Here is a 17,986-nt window from a genome sequence, read left to right on the forward strand (position 1 = left end):
GGGGAAGAATACTGCAGGCAGAAGGAAGAGCATAGGCAAAGGGTCTGAGGTCAAAGTGTACCTAACAGGTTTGGAGGAGAGGAAGTAAGATTGGGAGTATAATGGTAGGAGATGGAGGGGTCAGACCCCCATCTATAAGGCCTTTAAGTGTAAGGAATACAGATTATTCTAAGTGAAATGGGAATACATTGAAGGGCTTTGAGTAGGATTGTCTCATGACCAGATTTCCACTTTAAAAGGATCAGTCTGCCTTTTGTGTGAGGAAGAGTCTAGAAAGGAGCAACAGTTGAAACAGAGTGGCTATCAGGAGGCTATTAGAGAAGTCTAGTTCAGGAATTATGTGATGATTTAGACTTAAGGTTACCAACAGTCATGGTTTGCCTGGGACCGAAGTTTCCCAGTGTACAGGACTTGTGAGGCTTAAACCAGTAGAGTCTTGAGCAAATGAGGGTGGTTGGTCACCCTTCTTGAACTAGAATGATGGCCCTATAAATGGGGAGATACGGTCAAATTCAAAATATATTCTGAAGATTGAGTAGGTAGTGAAGTTGAAGAAAAAGATTTGGATAGTTAGGGCAAAGTATAGAGCTTCTTGAAAGCCAGGAAGATGGGTTTGGACCTTTGAAAGATTAGCTTGGCATTAGTATGTGGTCTACATTGGACTTTGGTGAGACTATGACTTAAAGAAATCTTTGCTCAGACTATTTCAAAAGAGATGAGAGAAGTATTTAGGGCATAATCTCACAGAGTGGACATGGAGGTGGAGGGGATAGAAGTAGTAGTGGAGGCCATGGTGTAGGGTGATGGTAGTGATGGCAGCAAATGGTAGAGATGCAGGTCATATTGGAAGTGGAGGTGGTGAGGGTAGAGGTTATGCTGATGATGGTGGCAGAAAAAAGTGAAAGAAAAAATACAGTTGAAGATACATTACCCAAAAAAAGAAATGTCAAGACTTGTGGGCTGAATGACTAGAGGAAAACAAAAGGTAAGGTAGCCACTGGAAACAGATTAGTTAGTGACCCTGACAGGTAAGGGTATTGAAAAGGCAACCAGTTGAGGGGAGGGTTTGCTGATGAACATCCACTTAGTAAGACAATCTAAAAGTGAAAGGAGAATATCCTAGTGGGCGGGTCAATTAGGAATATTAGTTTCTATCATTCCAGATGACAGTCTGATAGTAAAGAAAACTCAGGATCAAGTCAAAAGCCTTTGAGCATTAGCTCCATGCTGACACATCAGGTAACCCTATGTAAACCGAGTTTAAAAATTTTAAAGCACTGAAAAGCAACTTCAGTTGATTAACATAAAAATACATGCTTAATTTGGTATACCAATTATGATGATTTTATGAGCAAATGAAATCTTACATGTTCAAGTTCCTAAGTTAATGAATTAAATGGAGATCTGTAAAAGGTGCTAAAATAAGTACTTTTCTCTATTTCCCTTTCTCCCAAAATATCCACTTTGAAATTCAGTCGCTCATTCTTCCCCCATCCCATAGCTTTAAAATTACAGGTAACTTGACATATTTCTTCTACTTGAGGTATGGTTTTTCAAACTGCAACTGCTTTCTTCTGAAACTAAATATGTAAAAGCTTAAAGATTCCCTATATATCCTAAGATTGAAGAATAAAAGTATACTAGAAGTTATGACAACTCTTTGTTTAGAACACCTGAGATGCCTGTAAATTGTGGAATTAGATTATGGGCCACGAAGAGCGGTGTCATTTAAGAGAGAACACCTGATTAGGATGCTTAGAGTGACGTGGTTCTCCAGCATTCCCCCAGGAAGGCTATTGTGGCAAAGAGACTCCTGCAAAAAGAACCCTCCTGATGAGCATTTCTGAAGAGCAGTGTTGTTCATTTACCTTTCTCTTGTCTCCTAAGGTTCAGGTGAATTTGTCCATCCTTTGTATTAATTTCTGTGCTATCGAGGCCCGTTCTGTATTTTCAGAGACTATGAAATATAATCTAGTCCACTAGATTCTCCTGATGTGTACATTAATTCCTAGGGGTGAGTAGGCACATTAGAAGTAACTCTCTATTATCTACACTAGTGGAAGAGAGGTATGACCTAGATAATTCAAAATGGGGGAATTAGCTCCAATTTCCATGTATTTACTTTTTGAAAATATGTGGAAAGTGATAATTCAGGGAAGGACCTTGTCTTCAAGGAGTTTTTAGTCATGTGGGGAAATTAAGACATGCACAGTTAGACCAAAAAAAGTCCGTAGTAACACAAGAGATATGTGGGTAAGGTGCTATGGGAACTCAAGGAATGAAAGAACCATGGCTATACACACATGTGGTGATATTTTCAAAAGCATTACATAAGCAGAAAGTACCATTTCTCTCTTCCTCTCTCTCTCTCTCTCTCTCTCTCTCTCTCTCACGTGCGCGCACGCGTGCACACACACAGACGTTGAATATATTACTTCTCACCTATCGATAAATTATAGAACAGGTAGATACCCTTTCCTTTTTGAAAGATGGATTTAATGAGTACCCAAAAAAAAAGGAATTGCATTTTCTTAATTTGTTGGATTACATCTAGGCAGTTAATTTAGCCAATTTAACATATGTCAAGATACAGAGAAGGCCAAAAACAGCCATATTAGGAGTACAACAGGAGAAGACCTGAGGCTGTGGCCTTCTGTACCTCATTCCTATGTTAGAAATCTATCTGCAAAAGTCTGACACAACCATTACCTTCTTTGGAATTACTATTGGAGGGGGGGTGGGCAGGGAAAAGATACAAAGAAATAAACCCTGATTTGCCATACATATACTTAATCCCGTATGTCAGCGAGCAGTCTAGCACCTCCAGCATCTGAGAATACAACAAACTGCACATCCTTGCCCCGTCTCTCATGCTTTTAAATATGAATGCAAAAATCTTCCTCATGTTCAATTACCAAAGTTCTTAGTTATCCTAAAGAGTAAAACACTTAAGGGGGGAGAACCCATAGGCGTCTTTTCTGAAAAAGAAAAAAGTTCTATATAACATCATCATTTTAAACTCTTCAGTTATTCAGAAATGCTCAAATATAGGCTTGGTGAATGTTCTTGATACTAAAATATGATACCAATGAAATAACGTGAGGGTATATGAGAAACTTTGTGTTACTGTGTATTTCACTTTTTTGACCCACCGCTTAGATTTTTATAAATTTTAGGATAAGGAAAAAGAAAGTTAGACCTCACTTGAAATGAGTAAAACTAAAAGTGCAAAAACTTATATACGTTTTTGCCTTTTTGCCTTTCTATTAGGAATTTATAATTTCTCATCAATAAATAGAATTTTAATGGAACACGAAAGCAAGTCTTTTTCCCCCAAAAGTCTAAGTATTACACATAATTCTATTTGAAATGTCAAAAGACAAAAAAGTAGGTAGGTTGATTCTACCAAAAAAGTGTTAGGCTCTTTTCAAAGCTATTTAATCAAGTTATGAATTTTTGCCAAGAGTTTTGCAGTACTATTCAGAAAGCAGTCTCTAAAAATGTCGTCTTCGTCCCATCTCCTGAACCACTGAATTATGGATATATTTTGATGAATGTTAAAGTACAGATGAGCTACTTAAAAACTGAAATGAGTTACAGTCACTCTTGATGACACCTTAGTGAATGAAAGACCACTGGGTAAATGCCAGTGAACGTTAAGAGTTTTCAAATTCTAATTCTCATAATCCCCCTCTCTGAGGAGTTTACAGTGTTTATGTACAAACCACATTCACCTTTATTTGAAAAATTACTTATACTTTCTTATTTGTTTTCATAGCAAGAGAAATTGGGTGATATCTGCTTCTCCCTTCGCTACGTACCTACTGCTGGCAAACTGACTGTTGTCATTCTTGAGGCAAAGAACCTGAAGAAGATGGATGTGGGTGGCTTGTCTGGTGAGTCTGATGTTTACTGTGTTTTTTGATGCTGTTTTATCGTGGATACCGAGTGCACAGCACACGTGCCGCGATGCCCCACCCCTTAACTGGTCACAATTCCCTTTCCCATGGAGCCTGGAAGCAGTGTCAGAATTCATCCCAACACAGAGACCCAGGAAGCCACTCTCAATTTATTAGAATTAGCAGAGAAGATGAAACCTATTTTCCCGCTTCACAGCCCAGGTATCAATTGTCAATCCTATAGCTCTGAAAGCTGAAAAACTGCTTCTCTTTTGAAAGGCAACACCTATGACCAATTATAATTTTGTTCCGTTTTTTTGGTTTTGTTTTTTGGTCAAAATTCATTTATGATATGAAAAATACTGTTTTATCTGAGGCTCATTAGGTTAATACTTAATTTATATAATAAAAGACAAATATTAGGTAAGTATATAGTCTAAGGTAGCTTTTAGCAACACTGTTTTGTGTGAACATGCAGCATTTCAAATATATGTGAACAATAAAATCTGAGGGTGAATCCTCATGGTAATGCATTTATTCTCTACAGCTTGTGTTGGGGATGGGGAAATTTTGGGATTTAAAGTTCTGTACAACCCAATTTTAGTTTTAAAAAAAGTGAGTAAAGTATATTCTTTCTTTTTTTTTTTTAAAGTGAGTAAAGTATATATATTTTTTTTAACATCTTTATTGGAGTATAATTGCTTTACAATGGTGTGTTAGTTTCTGCTTTATAACAAAGTGAATCAGCTATACATATACATATGTCCCCATATCTCCTCCCTCTTGCATCTCCCTCCCACCCTCCCTATCCCACCCCTCTAGGTGGTCACAAAGCACCAAGCTGATCTCCCTGTGCCATGCAGCTGCTTCCCACTAGCTATCTATTTTGCATTTGGTAGTGCATATATGTCCATGCCACTCTCTCACTTCGTCCCAGCTTCCCCTTCCGCCTCCCCGTGTCCTCAAGTCCATTATACTTGCTCAAAAGCAAAGTCAACTCAAGGACTTTTCATTTCCACAGCTGAACACAATTGTTTTTATTTTCTTCTCTGTGTGATTAAATCAGTTATATTCTTGATCTTCTAGTAACTCATTAAAGTGTGAGGAATTTTCTTGATATGGCACAGGGTCAAAAATAGACTATAGTTGTCACTGTTCATGGCTATGGAATTAGAACATTACTGGTTATTCAGTGCTTTCTCTAATAAAAATATTGCAAACTTCAAAAGGTCACCCTCATGCAGCATGGTGATTTTATATTCTAAAGTATAACAGCTAAAATATGCTAAAGCTAAGGTTCCACTTACTGAACCACTAATTTGTCAACCAAATTCTCCTGGTGCCTAAATTTACTTCTCTTTATAAATACATTGCCTGGGGAATCTGTACTACTTCTTTCATGTCACTAAGACCCCATTTTAAAACGTGCTGCTTTCATTGCCTAATGGCATTAACAGAGCAAGTTTAAAGCAATGAGCAGTTTCTTTTAAAAATGTAGAGTATTTATTGTGCCTAAGATGCAAAATATATGCATACACATGTGTATGTGTCTATACACATCCACCTTTTCCTGGCTCTGTCCAGTAAAAAGGCCTAGAAACAAAGACTGACCTAGTAGCCATGACCATCCCAGAACCAGAAATGGTGTGAAAATACAATTTCTCACTAGAAGAACCTGGAGCTTATTGGAGAAATGGTAGATTCCAGGTGTGGCAAAGGAAGGTATACAAGACAAGCCTAGAACATCTCGTCATACCAGAAAGCAAGGAAACTATCAAAGACTAATGAGGTCATGTCAGCAGGTTTAAGAGTCACCTTGAAGAGGCTTCCACTGGCCAAAGATGTGATAATTTGAACATCAGTAATAATAATAAATGCAATGTATTTAAACATAAAACAAAAGAGTATTTAATGTGCAGATAAATTTTTAGGCACGAGAACAGTTTACCCCCAGAATTCTACTTATCTATGTATCTTGAAGTCTAACCTCAGACGCCTTTGACCTTTCCACTTCCTTTGGTTCAATAGCCAACTATCATCATATAGTTCTCTGTATCCTCTCTCCCACACTCCTTTCCAAACTCCTATGCCAACCACCTCCTCATCACCTCTATCTAGTGCTCTCCTGGTCTTCCTCCCAATTCACCTTACACCCTTCATCAGAGTTCCAGAAGCAACTCTACCATGAAGCCAGTAACTTCAGGGTCCCTTATTTGTTCTGTCTTCTCCCAAAGTCCTAGAAAGGAGTCCCCCCATGGTCACAGATAGATATTTCACCTACAATTTGTTAATCACAGTTTGTGCCTCTTGACGCTGATGCCTCTTCCATCATCCATCTCTCTTGTTGTTCAGCAGCATCAGAGATGCTACAGGCATTTTTGAGGTTTAGCTATGGGAAGCTGGGTCTAGCAGGACATTATTTATGTGGCTTGCAGTCATAACCATGTGTAGTTGGGTAATTGCTAGCTATCCCAGCGAAGGAAGGGCTCCTTGCATGACTCCTACTACCCATTGTGCTAACTCAACACTGTGACATGAAAGGGGCAAGGCCAGAGGTCATATCTAATTCAATCTTCATAACTCTACAAACAAGAAAAAAATATATTCTTTTTTCAAATGCCAAACTACATTTGCTGAAAATAGCTAGTTAACTGGAACCAAAGTGGGCTGTTTTGCCAGGGTTTACAATTATAGTAGCTTCACGACCCACCTAACCCAGTTCCACCCCTAAATTTGAATTACCTGGAATGATTTGGTCGAACAGTTAAATATTAAATTAAGGATATTTAGCCTTGAAATATCCTTAAAGAGTCCTAATCATATGGGCTTCCTGCTGCCTGTAAAATTAAGTCATAATCACTCAGGTCTACATAATACAGATACTTCCAGACTATGCCCCACCATATATCTATATTTGAACCAAGTTGACCAGCACACTGGTCCCCAGAACAGGCGATGGGATTTGCTGCCTCCACTGTTTGCTTAAGTTGTTTCCTTCACCTGGAATCTCTTCCATCCACCAAGGTCTAGCTAAACCCTATCCATTCTTCAGGCCCAGCTTAAGTCTTATTTGCTCCATCCATTGAACAACTATGTATTGTGTCCCTACTTTATGTTAGGAATTGTTCTGAAACCAGGTTTACATCAGTAGATAAAACAGCCAAAGGACCCTGCCCTCATACAGATTACATTGTAATGTGGGGAAACAGACAGGAAGCCAATAAATAAGAAAAGCACGTTGTACACCAAGAGGTGATAAGTGCTATGAAGAAAGCAAAGCAGGGAAGTAGAATAAGGAATGTTGGGGAGACGCTTTAAATGGGGTGGTTGGAGGAAGACCCGTGAGTAGGTAACCTTTTGGCAACAACCTGGAAGAGGTGAAGAAGTGAGCCATAGGGGTGCCTGGGACAGACAGCATTTTACGTGGAGGGACTCAATGAAGACTTTTTTGATCCATCCTAAAAGAACAAATTTCTTCCTTTTTTAAATGCCAGTAGTTTGTTTTCACCCTTCAAACATCACGCTTCTCTCACTAGACTGTGCTCTATATTTGTACATCCCACCATGCCCCCACTGACTGGTAGCACTGAGCTGAGCTGCTGAATGAATAATCAATTATTTACAAAGGAGCTATGGCCTGAAAAAACAAGTCTTGCATTTCAAATTTGTTTAACCTACTTACCATTAAAATATCTTTAAGCACTTGGATGGTCTGTCTCAAAGCAAGTTGACCTATGTCCAAGGAGACCAAAATTATATAACGAGGTCCTTCCAGGTAATTCAAATGCCAAACTACATTTGCTGGAAGTGGCTAGTAGACTGGAACCAAAATGGGTTTTTGCCAGTGTTTAAATCCCAGTCTCCCACTGTTAGCAATTTGACATTAGACAAGTTATCTAGCTTTCTAAGCCTCAGCTGCATTATCTGTAAAGTGGGAGTAATTAGAGAATCTTATTTATAAGGTTATTGTGAGAAATAAATGAAAGCACACTAAAGTGCTTACTATTATTGTAATTATTTCTATTAGTAACCTTATCAAATCTTGGGCTAAATATGCAAAATGTGAAAGCAACCAATGGATAGTTTAACCAGTTCCTTGATTTAGTGGGAAAAAAGTTTGATGGGATTGGCTGGTCAATTCAGACAAAGAGATATCAGTAGACACCTGTATTCTAAGTCCCAATATCATATTAAGATAATATATGGGATTAAACAAAAAATACTGAAGAAGAAATAGGAACATTTTTTAAAATAATTTCTTACTACTCTTCAACACAGTCAGTTTCTTTCTTTTCTACTGTGTTAATTCAAAAAGCATGGCTCCAAGATTTTGCCTCTATCATATACCCAATATAACAAGCAACGCAAATCCCAACTCTTACTTTACAGTGACAAACTTGATTGGACCATTCACATATCTACAGTAGACACTTGAACTTTGATGCTTCCTATTCTAGCGCTCAAGTATTTATGAGCACCAGCGAGGGTTTCTGAATCTAGCTATTTGTATTGAAATCTTGAGTCTTGCAGGCTGCAAGGCTGTTCTTCAGGTGCAAGTAGGTGCAGTAGGAAATGAGCAGCTTTTGTGCCCTGTACTTGGAAAAAACTCAAGACCCCTGCCTAGTAACCACAACTTAATATACATCTGCACTTTTGGAGTAAGTCTCCCTTCAAATAAATGTTTTCATAAAAATTGAGGTAGAGTATGAAGAGTGCCTTAGTCCATTCAGGCTGCTATAACAGAATACCATAACATGGGTGTCTCATAAACAGAAATATCTCACAATTCTGGAGGCTGAGACATCTAGGATTAAGGTGCCAATAGGCTCTGTGTCTGATGAGAACCTCCTTCCTGGTTCACAGATGGATATTCTCTCTGTGTCCTCACGTGGTAGAAGGAGCAAGGGAGCTCTTTGGGGTCTCTTTTATAAGGTCACTAATCTCTTTCATGAGGGCTCGACCCTCAAGACCTAATCACCTCCCAAAGGTCCCACCTCCAAATACCTTCGCACTGAGGACCCTGTTTCAACGTATGATTTTTAAGGGGATTTTAACATTCAGTCTATAGCAAAGAGGTCTAAGAAATTGAAAGCATCAGAAAAGTTGAGAATTCCTAAAGGTGTGAGGTTCTATATATGTCTTGCATTTTTTAGCTGTATAATTTTTATATTCGAATTTCTACCCACGTAGACTCACAAGTCAGAAATAACTAGATACCTTGCTCCTAATTTCTTGTCCCTGGATATGTTACAGTTACTCTTCTCAGGTTTTTTTTTGGTCATCCCAGAAATTTGAGACTTCTGAGTACAGCTTTAAAGAGGAATGTCAAGATGCTAAATTCAGTTTAGGCTTTACATCACAAGTTAAACAAAATTCTGAAAGTTTTCCAACGAGTACATAACTGTTCCAAGAAGGAAAGACAAAACTTCTGAACCAGCAAAATGAAAGTGATAGTAAGCTTTTAAGTTTCTGTATTAGGGAGAAGCTCTAATTTTCAACTTTAATCTGAAAATTGTTTTCAAGTGTTAAGAAGTCATTAGCACATAGTTATAAAACACTTTACTAATTTAGAAAACCTTTTCTAACTTGGTTTTCTCATATGGTCCTCAAGATAGACCTGTAAGGTAGTTTCTGAAGGTGATACTCTCAGAAAATTGAAGCTTAGAGACACTAGCTAATGTACGTAAATCATCTTGCTCCACGTCTGTCACATACGTGGCATTCAATACTGGCCATTGCTTTTGTCATTACTGACATTCAAAGTCACCTAATTTGTAGATCATAGAGCTGGGACTGAAGTCCAGGTCCTACAATTCCACAACATAGAACATCTCAAAGACTGTTCCATTTCCCTCTTCCCCTGAAGCTAGGACAGAATTCTTTTGAAATTTTTCTAAATGTTTGTACTGCTAGGAACCATGGCAAGTAAATCAAGGTAAAAATCTGCAGCCCTGCCCCCTTGATATGGTTTGTGTTCACCTATATTGTGAAGAGAACATCAAAAGTATGACAATAATTGGCAGCAAGAGAATGTTGGGAAAACATAGGAAGGACTGAAATGATATGCCCCCTATTCCAGCAGTCTGCTGAAGGTCAAGGACCTGGAGAGGTAACTACGAGGTAGGATCAGGTCAGAGACATCCTGAGGGCTGGTTGGAGAGAGCGTGGTGGAAACTGTTCTCTCTTTTTTGACTTTATTTATTGAAGTATAGTTGATTTACAATGTTGTGTTAATTTCTGCTGTGCAGGAAAGTGATTCCATTGTACATATATGTATACATTCTTTTTTATATTCTTTTCCATTATGGTTTATCTCAGGACATTGAATATAGTTCCCTGTGCTATACAGTAGGACCTTATTGTTTATCCATTCTATATATGATAGTCTAACCCCGAACTCCCACTCTGTCCCTCCCCCTTGGCAACCACAAGTCTGTTCTCTATGTCTGTGAGTCTGTTTCTGTTTCATAGATAGGTTCATTTGTACCATATTTTAGATTCCACATATAAGTGATATCATATGGTATTTGTCTTTCTCTTAGTTCACTCAGTGTGACAATCTCTAGGTCCATCCATGTTACTGCAAACGGCATTATTTCACTCTTTTGTATGGCTGAATAGTATTCCATCTTATATGTGTACCACACCTTCTTTATCCATTCATCTGTCAGTGGACATTTAGGTTTTTCCATGTCTTGGCTATTGTGAATAGAAACTGTTCTCTCTTACCATCTTTTCTCCCTTTCACTTTCCATACCAAGTCCCACCTCCAGTCTTCTTCCTGGCCATCCCCAGACCTGTCTCATCACTATGGAATTTATACTGCAAAAAGCAAAGAGTAGGAGTAGAGAGGTCCCCCAAAGCATCTAAGTTCCAAAGGAAAGGGCGATGGATTTCACAAACGGCACCACCTACTTGAGGGAGATGATGGGAGAGGAAGAAAGGAGGCACATGGTGGTAAAGAAGTCACCATTGCTTTACAGCAAACTGCCAGTGTGTGGACAAGCCCCTGACACCTAACCCAGTATGATTGACCATGCTTCCCCAGCCCTGCTGGCCCCGCCCCGCCCCCACACACGCACTCCTTTCCTTTCTTCAAGATGTAATTTTTTTAAAATTTGTTATGGGTTTGTCTTGTCATTTCTACTGTCCTAGAAATAGAATTTGGAAAATAGAGCCAATTTAAATTTTGGAAGTTATCTAGGAAAGGGCAACTCACCCAACCTTGGGGAATCACTAGATTCCACATAGAAACCATGAATGAGCACAGGCCTATCGTTCTTTCAAGCACTAGACATCAAGATGTGATATTCTACCTACGTCAGAATCATCCAAGGTACATGTTAAAATTTAAGATTTCACGGACCACCTCAGACCAAACTATAACTGAATATCTACGGGTGGGAACCTGGAAATTGCATTTTAAACATTCCCCCATGTTATTCTTATGCATCTTAATAGGAAACTATATAGGGAATGTATAGAGTTAGCTGAAGCTAGGGTGGAAATCATATTGCAATATATTTGTTTGAAATCAATGCATTGAACAACTTGCACTTACAATGTTTGTCAATTTATGTCACAATTCTTTTTTTAAAAAAAGAAAAAGTAAACTGTGTTTTAGAGGCTTAAATTCTACATCATAATTTTTTAGCTGAGGTCCAGGTCAGCCCAACTCCAAGTTATAATTTTTATCAGTGATATAGGATACATCCTTTGCTTCATCCACTGGAATTTCCTTAAGAAGTCCTATTTTTTTTTTTTAATCAGCTCAGTATCCTCTTCCCTGAAAAATACCTTGTCCACATATCTAAATTACTGTCTTTTCTTCTTCAGTTTTTTCCAACCAAAAACAAAAGCAATAGGCAGTTCCTTTATACATTCATGATCACCACTCTTAACTGTCCTTCCATTGGTGTTGAAAGCATGACAAAGAAAACCACTCCAAATTCAATTGATTTGGACTAAAAGACACTAGTCTGGGAGCTGGGCCAACAAATCAAGTGGCAAAAACTTATTGAGCCAATTAGATAGGGATATGCAAATTAATTGGCCATGATATCAGGGTCAAGCAATAACATGCAAATAAACTGGCATCTTATTGAGCTAACGAGATAGGAGTATGCATAATAAGTTGGCCATGATGTCAGAAGGCTTCATCCTAATTTTAGGCTTGAATGTTATAATATAAAATTCTGTGACACTTCGAAAGGCTTAATTACAATATTGATAAAATAGTCTGAATCCCTAAGATGTGAACAAGTTGATCTGAAAAAGAAATGACAAGTCTTTAAACTGGATCATCCTACAATGTGAGATCCAGCCACAATTACCACAGAATAGAGAGAGATGCTACACCTGAAGGAATAAGTGGTTTGGATGAAATGGGAAGAGGAGATGTGGGATGTGGGCTAGATTTGATATCAGAAAAAATGAATGATTGGCTGAAACGCATTAGTTCAGAACAGCACAAAAACTCCTAAATAAGTCCTTTAGCCGGCAGGTACATATCAAATCATACAACAAACATTTGAATACCCACTCAGTGACAGGCACTATGCCAGTCCTTGACTAAACAAGTAAAAATAACAGCAGACCCTCACGTAGCACAATGTGAGCCAGACATCCTCCTAAACGCTTTACGTGTGCTAAGTGATTTAACCCCCACTTACAACCCTATGAGGTAGATACTATTTTTAATGCTATTTTATTGGTAGAAGTAAAGCACAGAGAGGTAAGTAACTTTCCCAAGGTCACAGAATCAGTATTTGGCAGATTTAGGATGTCAAGCCAAGCAGTCTTCCGACTCCATGAATAAAACTTGACTCCTCAGGCATTATCCTTCCTCACCAGGTTCAACCTGGATGACAGATGGCTAACTACCTGTTATAGTTTGAGAGATGGCCAAAAATGCTACCTGATTCCAAAATTCCTTCATGCCCAAACTGAAATTAGACCATGGAAGCCACTAACATAAATTCACTGGTTGATTGCTCAATTAGATTTTGGTTACTTAGATGGCAAAGACAGGATCAATGAGTTCATAAGATCAGACATCAAATACTAATAGATTTCCAGGCTGAAAGGACCATGTCAGTTTCAGTGTACAGACTGGCATGTTAATTTAGTGACTGATTCTTTATGCACAAAAGAGGACAAAATACAAAAGTGTAGTTTCAGCTGTATCAGTGGTAGAGATGTAGGGATGTTGCTAGAACAATACGGAAGAAAGCCCAAGTCTAAAGGATTTGAGTGCCTATTAGGTGGTAGAGGAAGACTAAAGAAAAATTTTACCCACTACTCAATATCAAGGGCTGATTCTGGACAACAGTGTGTATGATATGATTGGGATGGGGGGGAGATATGATTTAATAGTACAAAAGCTTACTGCCCCTATAAAGTGCTATGGGACTCTGTGGGCCGATATTACATATTTAAATAATAAGACTGAAGAAACTTGAATTGCAACAGACAACTACTAGGAAAATAGAGCTCAGCTGGACAATGTTAATGAGATCCACATATGGAGAAGTGCAAATAGTTCCAAAGAAATCTGAATTTTTACTAGTCACCTTGAAACTCCAATTTTGAAGGTAACATCCACGTTTCCAGCCACTGAAATTCCAAGCTCAGTGAATCAACCCAAAAGAAAAAGAAGAAAAACAAACCTTGCTAGGCTGAGTAATCCAAAGTGTGATAGATGAGCCTCAGTGTAGTCAAGCTTAGAAGTAATATATTGAAAGGAAAAAAAAAAAAGTTAGAGTATAAAATAATAGGGTCTATTATAAGCCAAGAAAAGTCACGTAGAGCCATCCATTGAAGACATTTATCAAGTGTGCCACTACAACCAAAGAGGCTTGGTGTTGTCGTGGAGGATTTTATAAATACGAGAGGGAAAAAATGCCCTGCCTTTGTCCCAGACTAAAGCTCATTCACGCGTGGAGTGCCTGCGGTTACAGTCTGACCTTAGGAAAGAGAGCGGGGTTAAAGGACCAGCTGCCAGAGAGGCGGCTAGCACAGGGATGAAGAGGCTGTGTTTGAGAACAGGCTAAGAAGATTGCGACTTTGTAGTCTGGAAAAGGAAAGCTGAGCAGAGATATGATTAAAGTCTGAAAATCATGAAAGGTAGAGCCAGAGTAAGACCTACCTGTTTATCATGTCCCACAATGCTACAATTAGGAAGTGACTTTGATGCTTGAAAGAGAATAGATAAAAGGGAGGGCCGTTGAGAATCATCTCAAAGGCACCTTTCTGCTCAAATTGTTCATCACATTTTCTCTGCTACTTTACGGTTCGGTAGTAAAACTTGTTGTTCTAGGAGATGGAATGGGTTAAGATCAATGTATGGGTCTGTTTTGAGTTATAGGCTTGAAAGGGGACATCTCTAAACCTTTATTGTATGTTGTCTTGTAGGACCCCCCAGGTGCCTTTCCATGAGTAACCATCAGAAACAGACCCCACAGCTGCAAAGCTCACTAGCTGTTCAACCCAGAAGGGCTATATTTGCATCCTTGAGTTTCCATTCTATCCTCTGCTCTCCATTCAGTATGTAAGAAAGGAATAGGGAAGGTCAGATTTAATAGGTAATTGCACCGGCAGGATTAAAGCCCCAAAATACTTTTGTTTTTAAACTTATAAATTAACTGTACTTGAACTTTCAGAAGTTAAAAAAATATTGCAAATATCTTTGCCATTTTTCACTTCCTTTTATGAGACTGCCAGTTTCCCATTCAGACTGGAACAGTTAGGTAACAAAAAGGGGAAATACTATTGAGTCTGAAACACCACAACAATGCTCAGAGAAATAGAAACATCAAAAACAATCTTTTAAAAAAAAAAATTACACTTTATTATAGTCACCTCCACTTTCAAAAGGATATACTGTTTGTATTTGGTCCCTTAATCCCTTATTCCTGATTTGTTATAAATTTAATCATTCTTTTTCCTTCCTTTTTATAGCCTTGCCACTTGCTTGTACCAAGAGCTACCTTGAGAGCAGAGATGGTGTCTACATATGTTTGCCTTGTCAGAGGCCCTGGAACATATGTGAGGGGAACATACTTCAGCTTCCCTGCCTAAACAACCAGTTACAGATTTTAAGATTCTGCCAATCTAACTGGTTATTTTGCCTTCACCTTCCAACTGATCTGACTTAATTTCTTCCATTTAATGAAATCCTTTCGGCATCATAGAGTAGTAATAGTATAATAGAAACAGCAACTAAGAAATAAGATCAGAAACATAACATGTAGTTATTGAAATTGATTTCAGCTGTCATTTTCAGATTTCTTTTTTCCTTTTTTCCCCCACTCCCTTAGTAGTTTAAAAAAAAAAAAAAAAAAGGGAAACAGATTATCTCCAGGAAATAAAGGAAAAGAGTAACCCAGAAATGCACGCGTTACTATAGTTATTCCTCAGTGAGGGTCATAAAGACATTTTCCAGTGAAGAAGTAAAGACAAAAACGGTCCCCTAGTCACATCTTTAGCCCAGCATGAACAGATAAGGCCATGACTCAGCATCTTACTTGTTCATTGCTTTATAGACTAACTCCTTATAAAAGTCAAGAGACCATAGCAGCTCATTGCCTTTTTCAATTCGTAAGGGCCTAACTTTTGCTACATATCATTCTCAATTCTCCCAGGAAAACTAGGAGGTTTTCTATAACTTTTTTCTTCTACACACACATTAAAAAAAGATTTTAAGTGTTTACTTAGGAAATTAACTTTGTAACTTGAAAATATGAGATAAGCACATTATTTGATCTCCTTGGGAAAGCTCAAACTGCTTTTGCTCAAAACTAAAGCTACATGGTGACTGACTTAACTTCTAGACTTCAAACTACTGATTTCAGCCAACAATACGACAGTGTGATTAACTGTCCCATGTGAACCAAAAAGAGCTGAATGCATTTAGTGATAGCACCCTTGCAGAGCTCATACGCGTACACATGGAACTGTGAGATGTCACAGTAATCTACAGTTGTTACAGCTGCCATTTGTTCATAGTATTATGGACTTTCATATCCTAATTAAGGAAACAGATGCTTTCACACATAGCACTGTTAAACTATTTCCCTCAATTTTTAGTTTTCAAATTATAGAGAAGCTTAATTAAAATAACCTATAACCCCACCACTGATTTCAAATGGAAGGTAGAAAATTAAGCCCCCAAACTACTCCCTCTAATCCCTTTCCATTCAGAGATAGTTCAGTGTCTCAAGGAAACAATTTGAAACTTCACATCAAGATTTTTTTGATTTATATAAATTATATATGCACATATAATATATGCATTTTATAAAAATTAGATAAAAAACATATTATGCTAATATTTTTTCACCTAGCAATATATAATAGAGATCCTTCTAGGACAGTATGTATAGATGTGCCATTACTTCTACTAGTTGTATGACATCTCTTTGTTTGGATGTACCATAACATATGTAGTAATTCCCTTATAAATATAACTGTGAGGAAAACTATTTAACTTCAAAGGACTTGAAGCAAGACCTAAATAGAATAATGTGCTCCTGGGTAGTACTATACTATAGTAAAGATGTCAGTTCCTTCCAAATTAATATTAAAGTGCCATTAACAGATTGGAAGAAACCAAAGGCATTAATATCCCTATAATACATAGAGTTTCTACAAATCAATAAGAGAAAGAAACACAATGGGGGAAATTTCCCATTTTTTTTTTTAATGTTTCTAAATTTTTCTCACTGCTTCTTATACTGGCTCCTGTTGCTAAAAGGTAAAATATTACATTTATACAGTCTCATCATGCCCTCTAACTAGGAAAGGATTTTAAAGTAAGATGCAATTACCTTAAGTTCAAAACCTAAAACTGTTGCTTAAAAAGACAACCCTGACTGATTGCAAAGAATACAAAAAAAAAAAAATCAGCTCATTAGCGTGTAGATTTTCAGATTTTCATCAGCTATATTTGCAGGCGTTTGAATCCTTTAACACACTCAGTCCAGCAGCATTGTTTTGATAGCAAGTTGGAGATATCTGCGACAGTCACTATAGTCAAAGTAAAAATATATACCTTTACAAAGTCAAAACCAATATTTTTAAGAGAATTTCTCAAGTTCTAGGTTTTACAAAACTACTTAAACATGTGAAAGCTACTTATACTGAAAGTTGCCAATTCAAGGTGTAGAAAATACTCTTGAGTTTTATAGTACCTTCTTTACATGCAGTGAAAACACTATAAATGAAAGCAGCCTAAAGAGCTGTATTATATTATAGGGAAGCTTCAGTTTACTATAATTAGATACCTATTTTAATCTTAACTGGAAGGCGTGCTCATGTTTTATATAAGAATTTCACTGAAAAATTTTTAAGAGTTTTGTGGCAGAGAATTTTTTTTTTTTTGTGGCAGAGATTTTAAAAGAGGCAGTGAATGCTTATGAATTATGCAAGTCTGAACTTTCATTTTAATAACTTCATTAAAATATAAAAACCTTAAAAGCCTCCCAATAGGAATTTAACTTTATAGAAAGGCTTTATATGTGCCCTGACCTTGCCAAAAGGCATGCCTTAGGCATGATTTAACAGTTATTACAGGGCAAAGCCTAATAATAAAGACCCATCTGAAAATACCAGCATTTGTCCTTGCCTCCTCGGCCTCCAGTGGAGTTGCAACTCAGCCGTAAACAGACCTTCTCCTGAGAGACAGCAGGATGCAGTGGGAAAACAACAGTAACCAGCATTGGACAACTTGGATCTGAAGCCTTTTAACCTTTCTGATCCTGTCTTCTTGTTTATACAATTGGGGTATTAATAACAGCAAGGTTGTCACGTAAGCAAATGAAGTCATGTCAGGTGGAAACTCTGAGTCGACAGCACCATGTAAGTGTTGGTTATTTTTAAGCCAAAGACAGTTCTTGGTTGACTATTTTTCTCACCATATCCTGGTTCCTAGAAAATATAGTCCTGTATGGCTCACATTGTGTATGTTTAAAGAATGCACCCCTATTATTTGGATGGCAGTCACCTGCTAGGACTTGCCTACTCTAGGAGAACATCCCAAGGCTAACAAACCCTGCTCCCCTCTTCCATTAATTCTTGGCCACAAGACC

At 37.8% G+C, this 17,986-nt stretch overlaps 1 protein-coding gene and 1 long non-coding RNA gene across 5 annotated transcripts in view; one reads left to right on the plus strand and one right to left on the minus strand.

Annotated features, from left to right (window-relative positions):
• The window catches only part of SYT1 (synaptotagmin 1), a 538,168-nt gene that overhangs the window by 444,426 nt on the left and 75,756 nt on the right, over window positions 1-17,986 (plus strand). For all 3 annotated transcript variants that reach the window (XM_082351698.1, XM_082351697.1, XM_082351699.1), the window contains one exon: window positions 3,779-3,896. In XM_082351698.1, coding sequence (XP_082207824.1) covers window positions 3,779-3,896 — 118 coding nt within the window. The remainder of the gene's footprint in view (window positions 1-3,778; window positions 3,897-17,986) is intronic.
• Window positions 1-17,986, minus strand: part of LOC309609796 — a 289,307-nt gene that overhangs the window by 257,588 nt on the left and 13,733 nt on the right. The window contains exon 1 of one of the 2 annotated variants that reach the window (XR_014233580.1): window positions 13,568-14,524. The exons of the other annotated variant lie outside the window; for it this stretch is intronic. This is a non-coding gene — a long non-coding RNA (uncharacterized lncRNA). Of the gene's footprint in view, window positions 1-13,567; window positions 14,525-17,986 lie in introns of those variants that run through there. 2 annotated transcript variants of the gene reach the window in all.

The sequence above is a fragment of the Balaenoptera borealis genome, assembly GCF_965194805.1.
Source record: "Balaenoptera borealis genome assembly, chromosome: 13".
Taxonomy (NCBI): domain Eukaryota; kingdom Metazoa; phylum Chordata; class Mammalia; order Artiodactyla; family Balaenopteridae; genus Balaenoptera; species Balaenoptera borealis.